Below are 15068 nucleotides of genomic sequence, written 5' to 3'. Positions count from 1 at the left end.
AAGATTTATTGAACAACTTTGAAGGAAAAAAGCTAAGATAAAAATTACACAAGAATGATGTTGGACTCTGCAGAACATTCACAGGACTCCAATCTCAGAAAGAGGTAAATTTTGTATGTTTCATCCATGTTACACTTAGGAAAGAATGCATAATATGGGTGGCAGAGTACCTCTCACTTATACACATTGTAGACAGTTCACAGGACCCTGGAAATCCATGGTTTGGTGGTGACTGGGACTAAAAGAATCATAACAGAGCCAGATACTAAGATGGCGCTTATCGGTGACAGGGCTGACTCTCCTTTAGTTCCTCGTGAATCACACAATTGGTATTCTTGTTGGTCCTTGTTCCTAGGGCTACTATTCACCGAAAATGCAATAGATCTTGCATCAAAAGGAGTGGGTTTTTTTCTATTAAAGGGGGATTTAGACAGGAAATTCAAGAACACTTGGGGCCCTTTTTATAAGTAAATTAGGGGAGATATCATCAGTGCTGCCAACTCATACTTTGCTGCACTACATTTGTATTGCAACACTTTTACCAGAAGTTATGTCTTGCACTGTAGGATTTGGTAAATACTCATTTTGTACATTTCAATTTTCCTTTTATAGATTAGATGAAGTGATTCTAAAATTAATCAGTGCTATTTGAGATAAATATTTCAAAACCAAGCAAACATTAAATTGCACAGGCAAATATGAAATATTACCTTGGAAACAGACATCCAGCGTGGGGAATGGTGACACAGTAATCATAAACTGGTGCTTAGTGAGTTATGCTAATTAACTCGAGAAAGATGAGCTATAAAAAGCATGATGTAGACATCAACCAAAGAAACCTAATGACCACCAATTAAGAAATATCTTAGAGAATGGTTGTATGAGAGAATGTCGACTTTATGGAGAATCATGCTACAAAAATATCAGCATTGAAAACTTTGTCAAAGTTTATATTGGCAACATACATAGATTTGGAGCTAAGTAGAGCAATCCTATACCTACTCATATATACTTTCCTTAATGATATTTTGGTCGTCTATTATTTTCATGCAATATATTTTTATCAATATATTTAAAACCTCATATATATGTCAGTAATATACTTAGAAAATAGATGGTAAACTAGGGAACTGAACTGAAAAAACAAAAGTATTCATACTTTGATTGCCTGAGCACTGCCAGTCTTGTCTAACGTACATGACAAGCAACATTAGAGTCTCTATGGTGTTGACATAAGAACAAAAGGCTTTTTTGTTATGATGCCCAAGATAAACAATAACTCACGTAGCCCTGATATTTATGCTGCAGAGCAAATAGAATTACAATGTCTATGGTGTTGGTCTGAAAACAGAAAGGCGTTATAAAGACAATGGCAGATCTAAACCAGTCACATATATGATGATGATGAAGATAAGAAATAATAATAAAAATAATAAGAATAGTAATAAGAAAAAGAAGAGGACAACAACAATTAAATTAACTTATTTTTCTATTTTTCATGCAGACTTAATTAAGCAGATGTTATGTTTCCTAGTGCTATAAATAACAGATGTTATTATTACCCAATTTAATGGTACCCAAGATTATCTCTAATGTGTTTATCTGCTGCTGACCTATAGTAAGTAAAGGGGCACAGTAGGTTATCTAATTAGTACTGGGTTCGGGAGATAAAGCCTTTGAAATGCTGTTGACCTACACAAAATATTCCTTTTTTGCTGATCTAGTCACTACATGCACTTTATATTTGCTAACATTGATATGCAATACCACCCCAGGGCACTAAATGATCACATAAGGCCATCACTGTGGTAGCGCCTGATTGCTAGGGCTGTCTGTATGGTGCTGTTATCTCCACTCAGAAGAACTTGGTACCCAATAAAAGATTTCTGCAGCTGATGTGGGCACTCAAGGACCTATCTATAACCACAAACAAGGCCTCTTTGGCACCCACCGAGGAACACATAGTCCTCTGTACGATGATGAACTGGTCACCAGAAAGGGAATTTCTACTGCTGTTAAGCGGATCAAATCTCTGACTGTCAGAAGGTCGGGAGTCTATCAACACATTTTGTTAATATTCAGAAACTTTGAGTGTTCAGCAACTTCTGCAGATGTCCTCATTTTGATTGCCCACAACCATCCACTCTGAGGTAATTTATGCACATAGAGAAATACACCATACTAGTGCAATTGTACAGATAAGTGAATCCATATACAAGCAAATATTCACATTTTGTCACTAAGGAGTGGAAGGGGCCCTTTCATAAATTAGTTTTTGCGTGTTATGCATATGAGTACTTTACTACCTGGGCACCTGCCTAGCGACAACATGCCTTTCTATTTGTACTAAACAAGATATACACTGGTGTCAAACGAGGTACACAAGAAACGCTTCTAGGTGCTGGACTAGAACAACATTGTCCTCTATATGGCCTTGATTTTGGTGCAGAACTTCAATTACTTAACACATTTAAAGTACAAAAATGCTTTACAGATAAGAAGGGAACTATGGGCATTACAAAAGACCTCAAAGGAGTTAGCAATGAGTACCAATGGAAAGTATAGTCTGATGATTTGTGTTTTTAGGTCTTTCCTGAAAGCAAGGTTAAGATTTAGACTTAATTAGCCAGTGCTTAATATGAAAATGAATGTGCTAGTGGCCAAAGCTCTGGTCAGAAGCCGACAGGAGGTGCCCAAAGCTCTGGTCAGAAGCTTAACGTCCAGTGCAATTAAATGTCAGAGTGTCGAATACCAAAGATGTGTAGTCTTCAATTTAAATTAGGCCTCATTAATCCACTATGGGACATGTTTGTCCCTTTAACTCAATCTTGGAGGTTCCTGCTTTCTCACTTTGTCACTGGGTTTCCACCTTAGTCCTAATTCATCTTTCCGTTTTGTGGGTTTTCCTCTCTCTTGCTATCTGTAAATGTCTGATGTGGAAAAATAAGTGCTGGTCCCCAAATATTAGTGCTGTTATCTTCCACTAGCAACCACCGGCTCAAATGAAGCACTGTATGCAGCCCCCGAAAAGCATTAGATTCCTAGCATGAGAGGGCCTGTTTTGGCTTTCCTGGTTTTGGGAATTGTAAGAGTTGTGTGATGTCTTCCCCTAGTTTTTCATTGGCCACCAGTCTGTGGGGTTTTTTGTTCAGTTAGGGATAGGGAGTTAGGGGGTTTAGATTATTTTGCTTGTAATTCACACAATCATGATGTCAACTCTAGCTTCAATTGGGGGATAATAAAGATGCTTTAGAATGTCAGGAATACTTAAATATTAACTGGATAGAGCATCCATCTACAATGGTCAATTTGGTAAATTTGGTTCAAATGCTCTTTCAGTGGAGCATTCAAGGTCCACAAGGTGACTTCACTATTCTTGAACTTGGTCCAAAATTGATCCCTAAATTGGTTTGCAAGGAGCACAAGGCTGACACACAGGAAACATTGCACAAAAACATAACCTTCCTGGTAGCAAATTCATTGTGTACTCATTCCTGCTTGCGTATGTACTGTTTGCGATGCTCTGCCGATACAGTAAAGGTCTAGAGTGTTTTTGCCCAGACCTATCCCATAAATATGGAACTCATTGACTGACGATATATGAAACATTGACTGTGTCTGAAACTGGAACCAGGTTTATTCTTCATAATCAAAATGATTTAGTTAGGAAAGGTAACTCCTCTTGCACAGTCGACCCGTTTCCATTTATCAAACTGACATGGCACTGTTGAAATAGATTCAGCGCTGAAACTAATGGTTCGAAGCATCTTCATTGATTCAATGGCACTCACTAACGACTGCTGTACCCGCTATCTGCCGCAGCGCGGCTAGGCTCTGCAACGCGCAGCCAGGTAGCGGCAAAGGATCCCTGTGCCATGCTCAGCTGAGGATCACTGCTTAATTTATAATTTCATACATTGATTAATTAGCTGCTCATTTGGTGAGACTGACAGAGCAATGTAGGATCCTGGAAGGGAATACAGCGCGCATTGTTTCTATAGGCATTTTTCTCTTCTAAGATCATAGTCGGGGCACCAACAACACTAGAAATGTCTGAATTTAAATGTAGGCAGTGCTGCAAACTTGAAAGCTCTACAATTTAGTACATTAGCCTCAGCTTTTACCTTTTTATTTATTTGCTGAATATTTCTTAAAAATAAGTAAAATAAGCACTTTCTTTCCCACAAAGACTACTTTGAAAGATACTTCATTGGTTGCTTCCTTTAATACAATTTACCAGCCTCAAGAACTTTATAAATTAGCCAAACTGTCGAAGAAAGCTATTCAGTTGATGAATTAAGTTTGGCACTACTAGTCAGGCTTCCTTGGTTTTAGCACGACCTATAACCTAACAAAATACCATGTTATGCATTTTCATGTTATTTAGAGCCACCTAGTTGTGGTGGCCAAGAGCATCACTGTTGGAAAGGGCCCTTTCTGCAAGGTCACTCCAAACTTTTTGCCTTCCTCCTCTTTTTCTGACCTCATTTTTTTGGCAAGTAGTGCCAATCGGGTCCTAGGCCCCTGAAAGTGAGTATAAAGTGCTGCATCTACCAGAACCCACGCATCCAATTTTTTGCATCTGGATTTTTGAAGACGAAGTGACTCATTGTACCAGAGGGCAGGTAATTATGGACAGTTTTTTTTTTTTTTGAGCAAGGGGGAGACAGATGTTAATAGCTTCAAAAAGACAGGAATTCACCAAGCTGGCCGCCACTTCCATGTCATCCAAGCCTGGTGGATAATTAGGCGCAAGGTCAAACAAGGCTTCATTAAAAGCACCAATATCGAGATTCTTCCAGTCTCGCTTCCTGATGGTCACAGAAGAGTTGTAATTAGACTGTGCTTCATTACTCATTATGGTAAATTTAATGAGGTAATGGTCAGACCAAGTAACTGGCAGTGCTGGAAGACAGACTAGTTGAGTGATATTAGAAAAAATGGGATCTAGAAGGTGTCCACCTTTATGAGTGGGGCCCTTATTATGTAAGGTTAGGTTCATAGAGGCTACATCACATTACATAGATTAGTAAACGGTTTGTACTGCTAGAAATTATCAGAACAGGCATAACATCATAATCATGCTTTGGGACGTCAGAAACACATTTTGCAATACAATCTAGAAACTTCTTGGATCAGAAACTGTAGAGATATGTCAGTTTTGGTGCCTCTTTACATTCTTTGAATGCAACACAACGAAAACAAATTTAGAAAGAAGTCAAATTATAAACCTCATAACCACAAGATCAATAAACATAAGTTTTAGATTTTCATTTTTTTATTCATTTATACTTAAAATATATGACATGGTACCCCATTGTCGTTCATCCATCCAAGTATTGTACTGAATAATTCATTCACTCAAACTGTCACGCATGTATCCATCCATTGCTGTGTATGTGGGTTGCTTTTGTTCCTGTCCAGAGATTACCTGGCCTAGCAGCTCGCATTGGGCTGTTCCATTGGATCACGACCCAGGCTGATTTGCATATGGCTTTTGGTGTCAGAGTTACCATGGTGAGCAAAGAAATGATGCACTGGAATGTAGTAATCAGTGGTTTAAATTAATTTCAGCATTGCACCCATCAATTTTTTGTATTACTTTCTTCTTAAATAAAACACTAGTTAAGAGTCTCCATTTAAAAAATCACACTCAGAATATGAGCAGTTCTGAAGGTTTGGGTGTGAAGATTATTTATTTAGGTCCTGATTCCGAGGAAGCAGTGAAACGGTGATGCATTAAACGTGCCCAGTAAATAACAATACTAGGGGGTGCAGTATAATTCAGTACAATTAATACCTGGGCTCAATATACTATGGGGCAAATTTACAAGCCCCTTACGCCACCTTTGCGTCACTTTTTACTTGGGAAAAGTGATGCAAAAGTGGTGCAAGGGGCTTGTAAATCTGCCCCTAAATGTTTACCCTGCCCAATGAATTTCAGCTGGTTTGGACAGCCAAAGTTCTTTAAGGGAAAATTGTGGGGTGCAAAGTTTACCGTAAACCCCAGCCTTACGGAAATTGGGCTTTGAATGGGGAGCGGATATTGTGTTTTTCTCCACCTGTTCCTAAGGCCGAAGTAGAAAGCATTTTCAAGCAAGTTATGTGTGTACAAAACTACTTTGTTCTGTATATTTCTAGTGCTGTAGTATGTCCTTACTACTAACCTGCCACTAGGTTGCCTTAAGGAATACTGATTTAAACACTAAGAGGCGCGTGTGGCCAATCACTAATCCATTGGCTCTGCTTCATGGTTACAAATGTACTACTCTTCCTGTTTCCCATAATCCTGAGAGCAAGAGGACAGACCACATAGTATACAGAAGGATACATCTCCCTGTTTACAGGAATACATGCAACATGGCTGCAAGTGAAGATCTTCTGATTGTTGATAGGGACAAGTGTGATTTGATAGGAGAAGGAGGGGCTCTTCCTAGTGAACATAGAAAGATCCACAGCCTGACTGCAAGAAGAGGGTCTTTTACTGAACACAGATGCATTTAGTACTGAATATACGATGGCTACCTGGGAGTGGCCATATAAATGTATGATGTACATTTCTGTGACAGTAAGTGCGTCTTGCTGATCATAACAATGCACACAAAGAGGCGAGAAGAACCTCATTCTGATAAAAAAAAATCACAGACTGACAAGGAGAGGGCTTCATCAAACTGTTGTAGGGAAAAAATGCAGCCCCATTATCAATTACTAACTGAGCACCCATAGGATAGGGCATACCAATCCTCACTAGGGCAAATAGAGCAACAAACCATCAAAGAGCTGCCCACCATCAAATCAGAATGGCTTGGCACAAGTAAGATGTAACAGCAGAGTACCACTGAAGTTCCATCTACTTCTTCGGTAACTGTACTGAGCGTCTTACCACATATGTTGGGCAAAAATAGGAGAAAGCAAGTGTTCCTTTTCCAGAGTCTGGAAACGTTGCCACTGATGGCTTTTGGGTTAGCTTTGCATAGGAATGGAGCATGGAGCGAAATATAGATGGACAATGAGGAAAATGCTCCTTCTGTCTACCAATGTAATGCTCTATGAAAAGATGTTTCTAGTAATGGGGCACAGTGGTTATTCACTTCTGAAAACCTGAATGTCCCTCCATTCTCCTTCCTAGCCCATCATTTACATTTCGGGCTAAATTCAAAATCCAGGGCTCATTTATGAGGCCCCTTGCGCCATCGGAACGTCACTTTTTGTGACGTTCTGTGGCGCAGAAGCCTGTGTGATATTTATCAGGCATCACTGAGCCACTTTTTTGGCCTAATGCTGCCTGATAAATATCAGTCCCTTTAACAAGTCCCTTTAACGCAGTGTTCTGCGTTAAAGGGGCGTGCAATGGGTTTTGCTGGGGGCCTTCCCTGCAACGTCCATGGCCTTTGACACTGACCCAGATTTACGAGAAATCGTAAATCTGAGGCAGTGCCAATAGCTTGCCTTCCCAGGGGAGGCATAAGGGAGGCGCAACAGGTAGAAATATCTTTATTTCTCCTTGTTTTTCCTTTTTCTCTTTTCTGCAGCACACATAGAAAGAGGAAAAGCCTCTTGTGATTATTTTTGTACAGAAAGGTTTCCTTTCCTGTACAAAATAATCATCCCCGCAACGCAGGCACCCTTGCACCATTGTGCAAAGGTGCCTGAGTTGGCGCAGGCAGCCCATTGTGCGCCGGCGGAGGGGAAAAGGACAGGAATGCGCCGTATCCTATAGATACGTCGCATTCCTGCCCTTTCCTTTTGCCGTAGGGAATCCTCATAAATGAGGCCCCCAGTGCAAACAGCTATTTGCACATGGGTTGGAATTACCAGTTGTGTGATACTTATCGCACGCTCATAGGTTTCCCCTGATAGATTCCAGCTGGTGACATTTATCAAGAGTAAAGGCACGTAAAAAGGCAAAACGTGGACTACTGATTCTGCTTGTTATGCCTCATTTTCCAGATGAAAAAAACCTCATAATATGACGTATTAGCACACCTGGTAAATACATCACCCCTAGGTAATGCTGTTTACCAGGTGTGGTAACTACTCCATCCTGTCCCACCTATGAGGGTCTAAGACTTTATTCAATATATATTGACAACATATTTTGTCATGTAATATATGCTATGTTGGTAATGCTCAATTCGCCACTCAGGTGGCTTCTTGGCACTGAGAGACAGATTGCAGTGCACAATGCAGGATGTGTTAGTTCAGTCTAAATCACAGAAGCAGGCAGATGTTAAAGTTTCGCCTTAAAGGCAAGTAATATCATGGTCAGCCTCAAGAGCTCTATTAAAGCCCCACAATTGGTGTAAGACATACCATGCCTGCAAGCCATACACAGCAAAGTGGCTAAAACAGGATAACAAACACAGGGCTCTGTCACTGCACACGGTCCTCTTTTTACTGATTGCATAAATAAGGAAACACATTGTTGTTTATTTGGCACAGATCCGCAATTAATCTCTCTTTTAATAGTTAATGTGTGCTGGGACATTGTCTCATTTATATGGCTGAGTTATAATGCGTTGCTCATCTCTTGTAATTACATAGTCGATGTGAAAAACAATTTCGATAAGCAGCGGAAGTCTTGCAGAATTTTCTAAACAATTAGAAATTCAGCAAAATACATTTTCCAAAGTAGCCGCCCAGTTTTCTTTACTTATGCACCATATGTTACTGCCGGAAATGGGACATGTTACGGTTCTGGATAATATATTCTGTGTTGTTGTGTGCAGGAGGGCCCTGTACAAAGTAGACGCCTGGCGCATACTGCCTGCACAGGCGGTTAGAGGTAAACAATTTACACCCGATTCTAAGCTTCAAATATCAGAATGGGGAATAACATGAGAGCTGCATGCGCCTTCATCGGCTCTGAGACTTGGAAACCTTCTTTTTGCATACTTGCCTTCACAAGGTACATCGATTTTTTACCCAGAGAAATTCATCTGGGTGAAATCCCCAGATGAGGCCAAATGGGACTTTGCTCTGGAATCAGCATTTGTGTACAAGTTGTCATCAGGACCCAGGACAGCCCTGGAGAATATTGATGACTTTTGGGATTGACGTCCCTGAGCATTTAATACTAATAAAAATATCATTTGTTGTGTATAGTGGAGATGGTTAAAGATGACGGGCCCGATTCACAGAACTAACTTAAGACAAAATCCTAAACTTACTACTTTTGGTATTCACAGAAGTTAGGATTTTGTCTAAGTTTGTCTTAAGACAGACTTAAGACAAAATCCTAACTTAAATTAGTTCTGTGAATCGGGCCCTACAGCTCCAGGAAACGGGCGGCTCAAACCTCCCAATCAGTTCCCTCACGCCTCCCACAAGCATCTATCAACACGGCCCAGCAGACGGAAAGTACCACTCATCAGACTACATTGCCCTTCACAGGAAGAGCTCACCTATAGGGACGTTCTTGAAGGGGTGGAGTTTCTGAAAGCTAGACCAGCTACCTACCTTCAAAGGTGCCTCATATCGCGTGTGGTACCTTCAGCTGGTCTTATAGTCCAACAAAATCTGGGGCATATTTAGGGGAGGCTTGAATCGCCTTTGCACCGCGCAATATGGTACATGCATGCCGCAAACCTCGAAGACAGATGTATGAAGTCACGCAAAGCCACATTGCATGGCTATGAGTTGTCTCATAAATCGGGAGTAGAGCAACGCAGCGCAAATCGCTGTGTTGTGGTATACTGTCCTGGGCAGGCATTCCATGGGCATTGATGTGGGTGTTCCCAAGCAACTCCCATGGATTTTGACGCATTCCCAACAAGGACTTGTGAAACTGGGTATGCACCGAAACCTTATACCTTCCCTGGAGAGGAGTAGGAAGAAGAAGTATATCTACTCCTCCTTGTTTATTCCTCTTTCCATGTGTGCTGCATTCTACAGCAAACATAGAAAGAGGACCAAAGCCTCAAAGCCTTCCTGAACAAAACAATCCTGCCTACAACAAGGGCACCTTTGCACCAAGGTGCAAGGGTGCCTGCATTGGTGCTAGGCTCCCAAAACGCACCAGCGCAAGGGAAAAAACAGGAATGTGCTGTATTGGATAAATACTGAGCATTCCTGACTTTTCCCTGTGACACGGGGCAGTGCTGCAAGGTGACTTGCTGCGCTGCCCTGCACCACAAAAGTCATAAATATGTACCTCTACGTGCTGGGATTATGAAACCCATGCACATATATGTAAATGCAAAACAACAGGGCCCACAACCCCAAATGCTGTTTAAAAAAAGCCAAAAATAGTGGAAGATGTCACCCATGCTATTAGGCCATATGGGAGCTTTGACCTTGTCACATATAGGTTATAGGTACCCTCATACTTCACCAGATCATATGCAAAACTTTGTTATCAATCAAGTAGTTTGTGAGCTAAAAGAACATGCCGGAAGATGAGAAGGCCCATATTGCTATTTCAGCTTTGTAACATATTCCATTGACTTCCTTCTTGCACCTGTCAATCTTACCCATCAGACCTTTGAACAAATGGACCCCCTTAGACGGCCCAGGCCCTCTGTGGCTTCAGTCCATGATAAGTACAGTGGGGAAACCATCTCAGTTCCTGCACCTGTATTTCACAACACAGCGTGCATACAGAAGCACAACAGGGGCGACATCCAATTCATACCTTTGGGTGACATTTATTGTTCAGAGGGTAAATGCATTTCTTTTCCAGCTCAAAACAATATTGCAGTTGTATTCCACACAACAGCACCACATGTAATCAGTTTGGGCTGTTCCATTTCTGCGCCACCTCCACAAATCAAATTCTCATATAGATTAATAGTTGTAAAGCGTTTGATAAAAATATTCTGCCAACGCTTACATAGAGTACTTAATTCAACAACCACGTTTCACTAGCTAAAACTAAAGATGTCAGGGATGCTGAAGAATTGATCCTCATTCCAACCATGCGAGTACCTATGGGAACCGGTCCCTCTACAGAAGCCCCGATCAGAAGTTTAAAGTGATCCAACAAGCCAAAATCAAACAGAAACCTTCAGATTGCAGGATCCCCATTTCTGGAACATCCTAGTTTCCCATCTCTGATCCTAGCCCCCACACGCTTCAACAAGGTCCTGAAAACTATTCTCTCCCAGGAGGCCTTTCATTTGCATACAGATACTTCTGGGGAGCCTTCAAACAAGAAAAGACCAGGCCAGACCCTTGGATACAATACAGCAACCAGAACAACCAAGAACATGACCGAAAACAAATCACTGTGCCCCTGGCAATGAGGATAAGAGCTACAGTCTCACACACCCCATGTGGCAAATTTTAACATATTAAATCAAACTATCAATCAATAAATCAATTAACCGGCATCACCGCAGCAACATGCAAAGAAATACCATAACACCAGGCACGTTAACTTACCTTTTCAGCTGACTGGGCTGTTCCGAAAAATATGGGAATGAAGGCCAGCCATACTATACAGGTAGTGTACATGGTAAAGCCAATAGGTTTGGCTTCATTGAAATTCTCTGGCACTCCCCTGGTCTTGATGGCGTACACAGTACACGTGACCATGAGAAGTATGCTATAGCCCAACGAGCAAATGATCTGAAGATCAGAGATGTCACACTTCAAGACACCTCGGGCTTTATTGGGGTCCATGGGCTTCTGCTCTTCGTAGTCTATGACAGTTCTGGGTGGGTAAACCCCAAACCAGATAAATACCCCAATAAGTTGAACAGAAATTAAGATGGATGTGATTGCCAGCTGAGAAGTGGGGCTAATGAGCCGTGGTGCAGTCACTGATTTCTTGCCCTGCTCAAAGATGCGGTAGATGCGGTTGGTTTTGGTCAAGAGCGCCGCGTAACTGATGCACATACCCAAGCCCAAGAAAATCCGCCGGAAAGAGCAAACCCCAATGTCAGGCTTGGCGATCATCAAGAAGGTGATAATGTAGCAAAAGAATATTCCAGTGAGCAGGACATAGCTGAGCTCCCTTCCTGATGCTCGGACTATGGGAGTGTCATTGTATCGAATAAACGTTGCCATAACGAAGGTGGTAGCAATGATCCCCAACATAGCGAGGAAAACTGGAATGACGGCCCATGGAGAGTGCCACTCTAGTTTGACGACAGGGATTAGCCGGCATCCAGTCCGATTCTCATTGGGTCTGAAGCCGTACGGGCAGACATTACACGTCACCTCATCCTGTTGGAATTGGTAGCCATCGCAGAGCTCGCAGGTCCAGCAGCAGGGCACCCCTTTCTTCGTTCTCTTACGTTCTCCTGGTTTGCAGGGAAGGCTGCAGATGGAGGGAGGCACCTCCTTCATTCCTCTGCTCCACTGCAGGTCCTCAACCTGTAAATAATAAATACAAGGTTATATATTGTCAATACCTAAAGAATAGTCGTGCATATGGTGCTACACATGAAGGTAGTCAGTTAAAGTTCCATAAAGTTTCCCTTCTCAATTATTTTTAGTGTGTATTTAAACACCATTTAAATTGAACCAGAAACTTAGAACTCTGATTATAAAATTATCTTCTATGTTCTCTATTGGTCTTGGAAGAGGGAATCTGAAGGGCCTGAAAACCTGGCTTTTTGCTTCCTAGTTTTTTTTGTGTTCTGTTGACCCTGCTTTCTTTTAATCTGTTGTGTTGTGTTTGTCTTCCTAGGTTGTCAATAAAGCGCCGGGACACTCTTCTGAGTAGCCGAGCGCTATAAAAGACACAAAATAACATAACATAACATAACATTTGTCTCAGCAGGGAAAAAACAAAGTTGGACAATGATTCATAACACATATTACACATGCCAAATCACACCAAAGATACCATTCTGAGACATTTGTGTCATGTGTTATCACTGGAAATAGGACTATGGCTCAGTGGATTAATAAACTTACTACAGGTAGCTTTTTAACAGGCCACTGGTTGTTCTAGTGTCCCTCGTGGATCTGCCCCTTATAGTACAAACACCACAGGAAGACCCTTGGTTATCAGTGGTTGGGGGTTCACCATACCCTTTCTCTGCTACAGTTATAAAATGCTCCTTTTTACTTCTGCATCTGAATAATTTAACCTTTAGTTTGGTCTCCTATTAACTTGTCATCAGCAAAATTCTCCATTTTAAATGATAATTGATCTCATTATTCAAATGTTCTATTGCTTTCCAGTCATTTCTACAATTTTGCTTACATCATCTGATAAAAATAAATCATACTTGTTTATGAATCTCAAAGTAATATAACATTTTATATTTTTCAAACCTCTTCCTATATTTTTCAGTGCTATATTTCTACAAGCAATCTTTCATGAATTCACTCATCTCGCATCGCACCAGTGGTGAGATTTCACACGTAATGAGGGAGCATGGTGGCACATGGACTTCATTTATGGGTCGCATCTGAGACCCCTGGCTTGCCTCTTGCAAACTCCCCGGCACTGCTTTTGTGACCCCTGGCATCATATGTGGCAAAATCAGTGCCTGGAACACAGGGGCAGCTCTTCCTAATGGACGCTGGTTGGAGCTCCACTTACCTTGTTTCTGTCCATTTTTCTATTGTACAAATAGTGAATGATATTATTCACTATTAGTGTAATAACAAATGTAGTACATTCACTGGACTATGACCCTATCTGGTAAGTAAAAAATGTTGCTAAATGTGTGTTCTATTCATGCTTGCGGGTTAGAGTGTGTTTATGCGCGCGAGAGTGTGTGAATGAGTGTGCAAGCAAGTGTGTGTGAGTAAAAGTAAAGGTCATATGGTGAGCAATGTCACTTCTGGGACCACAGGCATTTTGGTGACTTGACTTCCATGTGGTGGAAGTGTAACTTCATGGATATTTATAAACACAATAAGTGGGTAGACAAAGGTACCTGCCTAAGAGACCAAAAAGTTAAAAATGCTAAACTGAATAACAGAATATATGTTAGAAAGGCCAAACAGCTGGTTAGGTTCATCTAGAAAACTATTGTACAGCGGTTGTTTGACTTGATTAAAGGGCTTGGTCCATAACCATATTACAAAATCATAGGGAGCCCCATGGCTGACATAGTTTGTGATTAACAACATTTGAGGCTGCTTGTAGTACTCTTTATCTCTGATCCTAACTGGTCATAACTGTAATGAGCTTCTTTGTTTTGCAATATTGTGGCTAGGTTCCATAGGAAAGCTAATCTAAAAGTCTCCTGTATGTCAAAAGAAAAGGCCCATGTCATGCAAGTATCTGCCCTTGATCTAGTTTCCAATCGCATGGACAACACTTAGGGGTAGATTTACGAAGTCCTTGCGTGATGCTTGCAGCAAAGCGCAAGTCATATTTATGAAGTCACACACAGCTACTTTGCGTTGCTTTGAATGGCTCCACAAATAAGGAGCAATTCAACACAGCGCAAATCGCTGAGTTTCCTTACTCTGCACAAGGGAAGCATTCCATGGGCATTGCGATGGGTGTTCCAACGCAACTCCCATGTTTTTATACGAATTCTCAGATTTACAAGGACTTATATACCGGGAAACACCTCAAATTCGTACACCTCCCCCGTTGAGGTGTAACAAGGAGAAATACATTTATTTCTTCTATTTTTAACTCTTTCTGTCTGTGCTGCATTCTGCAGTACACTTAGAAAGAGGAAAACACTTCTCAAGACTGTTTTTGTGCAGGAAGGTGCCCCTTACTGCACAAAAACAATCCTGCCTATGAAGCAGCCACCCCTGCACACTGGTGCAAGAGTGTCTGCATTGGCACTAGGCTGTTAAATGGCACCAGCGCAGGGGGAAAGGGCAGGGATGCACCATTTTGGATGCCTATGGTTCATTCCTGCCCTTTCCCTGTGATGGAAAGAGGCGCATCAAGGACACTTGCTGCGATGCCCTGCATCTCCATTCTGGTAAATAATCCCTAGCCTTCTGGATCAACTATTCACCTTGGTTTCGGTGGCGAGCGGACTGCAGTTAATCACTTACCCACACAATGGAGTTTAGGATGGTGCTCGCTGCATGGGAGTATTGAACTTTTTCTGGGTGAATGTGAATATGGCACCTCTATTTCTCTATGTAATGATCAAACATGTTATGCAAAATATTGTTGCATTGAGAGTTCTCAA

General features: G+C 41.4%; 1 protein-coding gene across 1 annotated transcript in view; it reads right to left on the bottom strand.

Moving 5' to 3' along the window:
* GRM7 (glutamate metabotropic receptor 7) overlaps positions 1-15068 on the bottom strand; it is a 1698774-nt gene that overhangs the window by 449696 nt on the left and 1234010 nt on the right. Inside the window, exon 8 of the mRNA XM_086939213.1 lies at positions 11383-12318. Coding sequence (XP_086795339.1) covers positions 11383-12318 — 936 coding nt within the window. The remainder of the gene's footprint in view (positions 1-11382; positions 12319-15068) is intronic.

The sequence above is a fragment of the Lissotriton vulgaris genome, chromosome 9, assembly GCF_964263255.1.
Source record: "Lissotriton vulgaris chromosome 9, aLisVul1.2, whole genome shotgun sequence".
NCBI classification, from domain to species: Eukaryota; Metazoa; Chordata; class Amphibia; order Caudata; family Salamandridae; genus Lissotriton; species Lissotriton vulgaris.
This window is presented reverse-complemented; position numbering and strand designations above follow the sequence as displayed.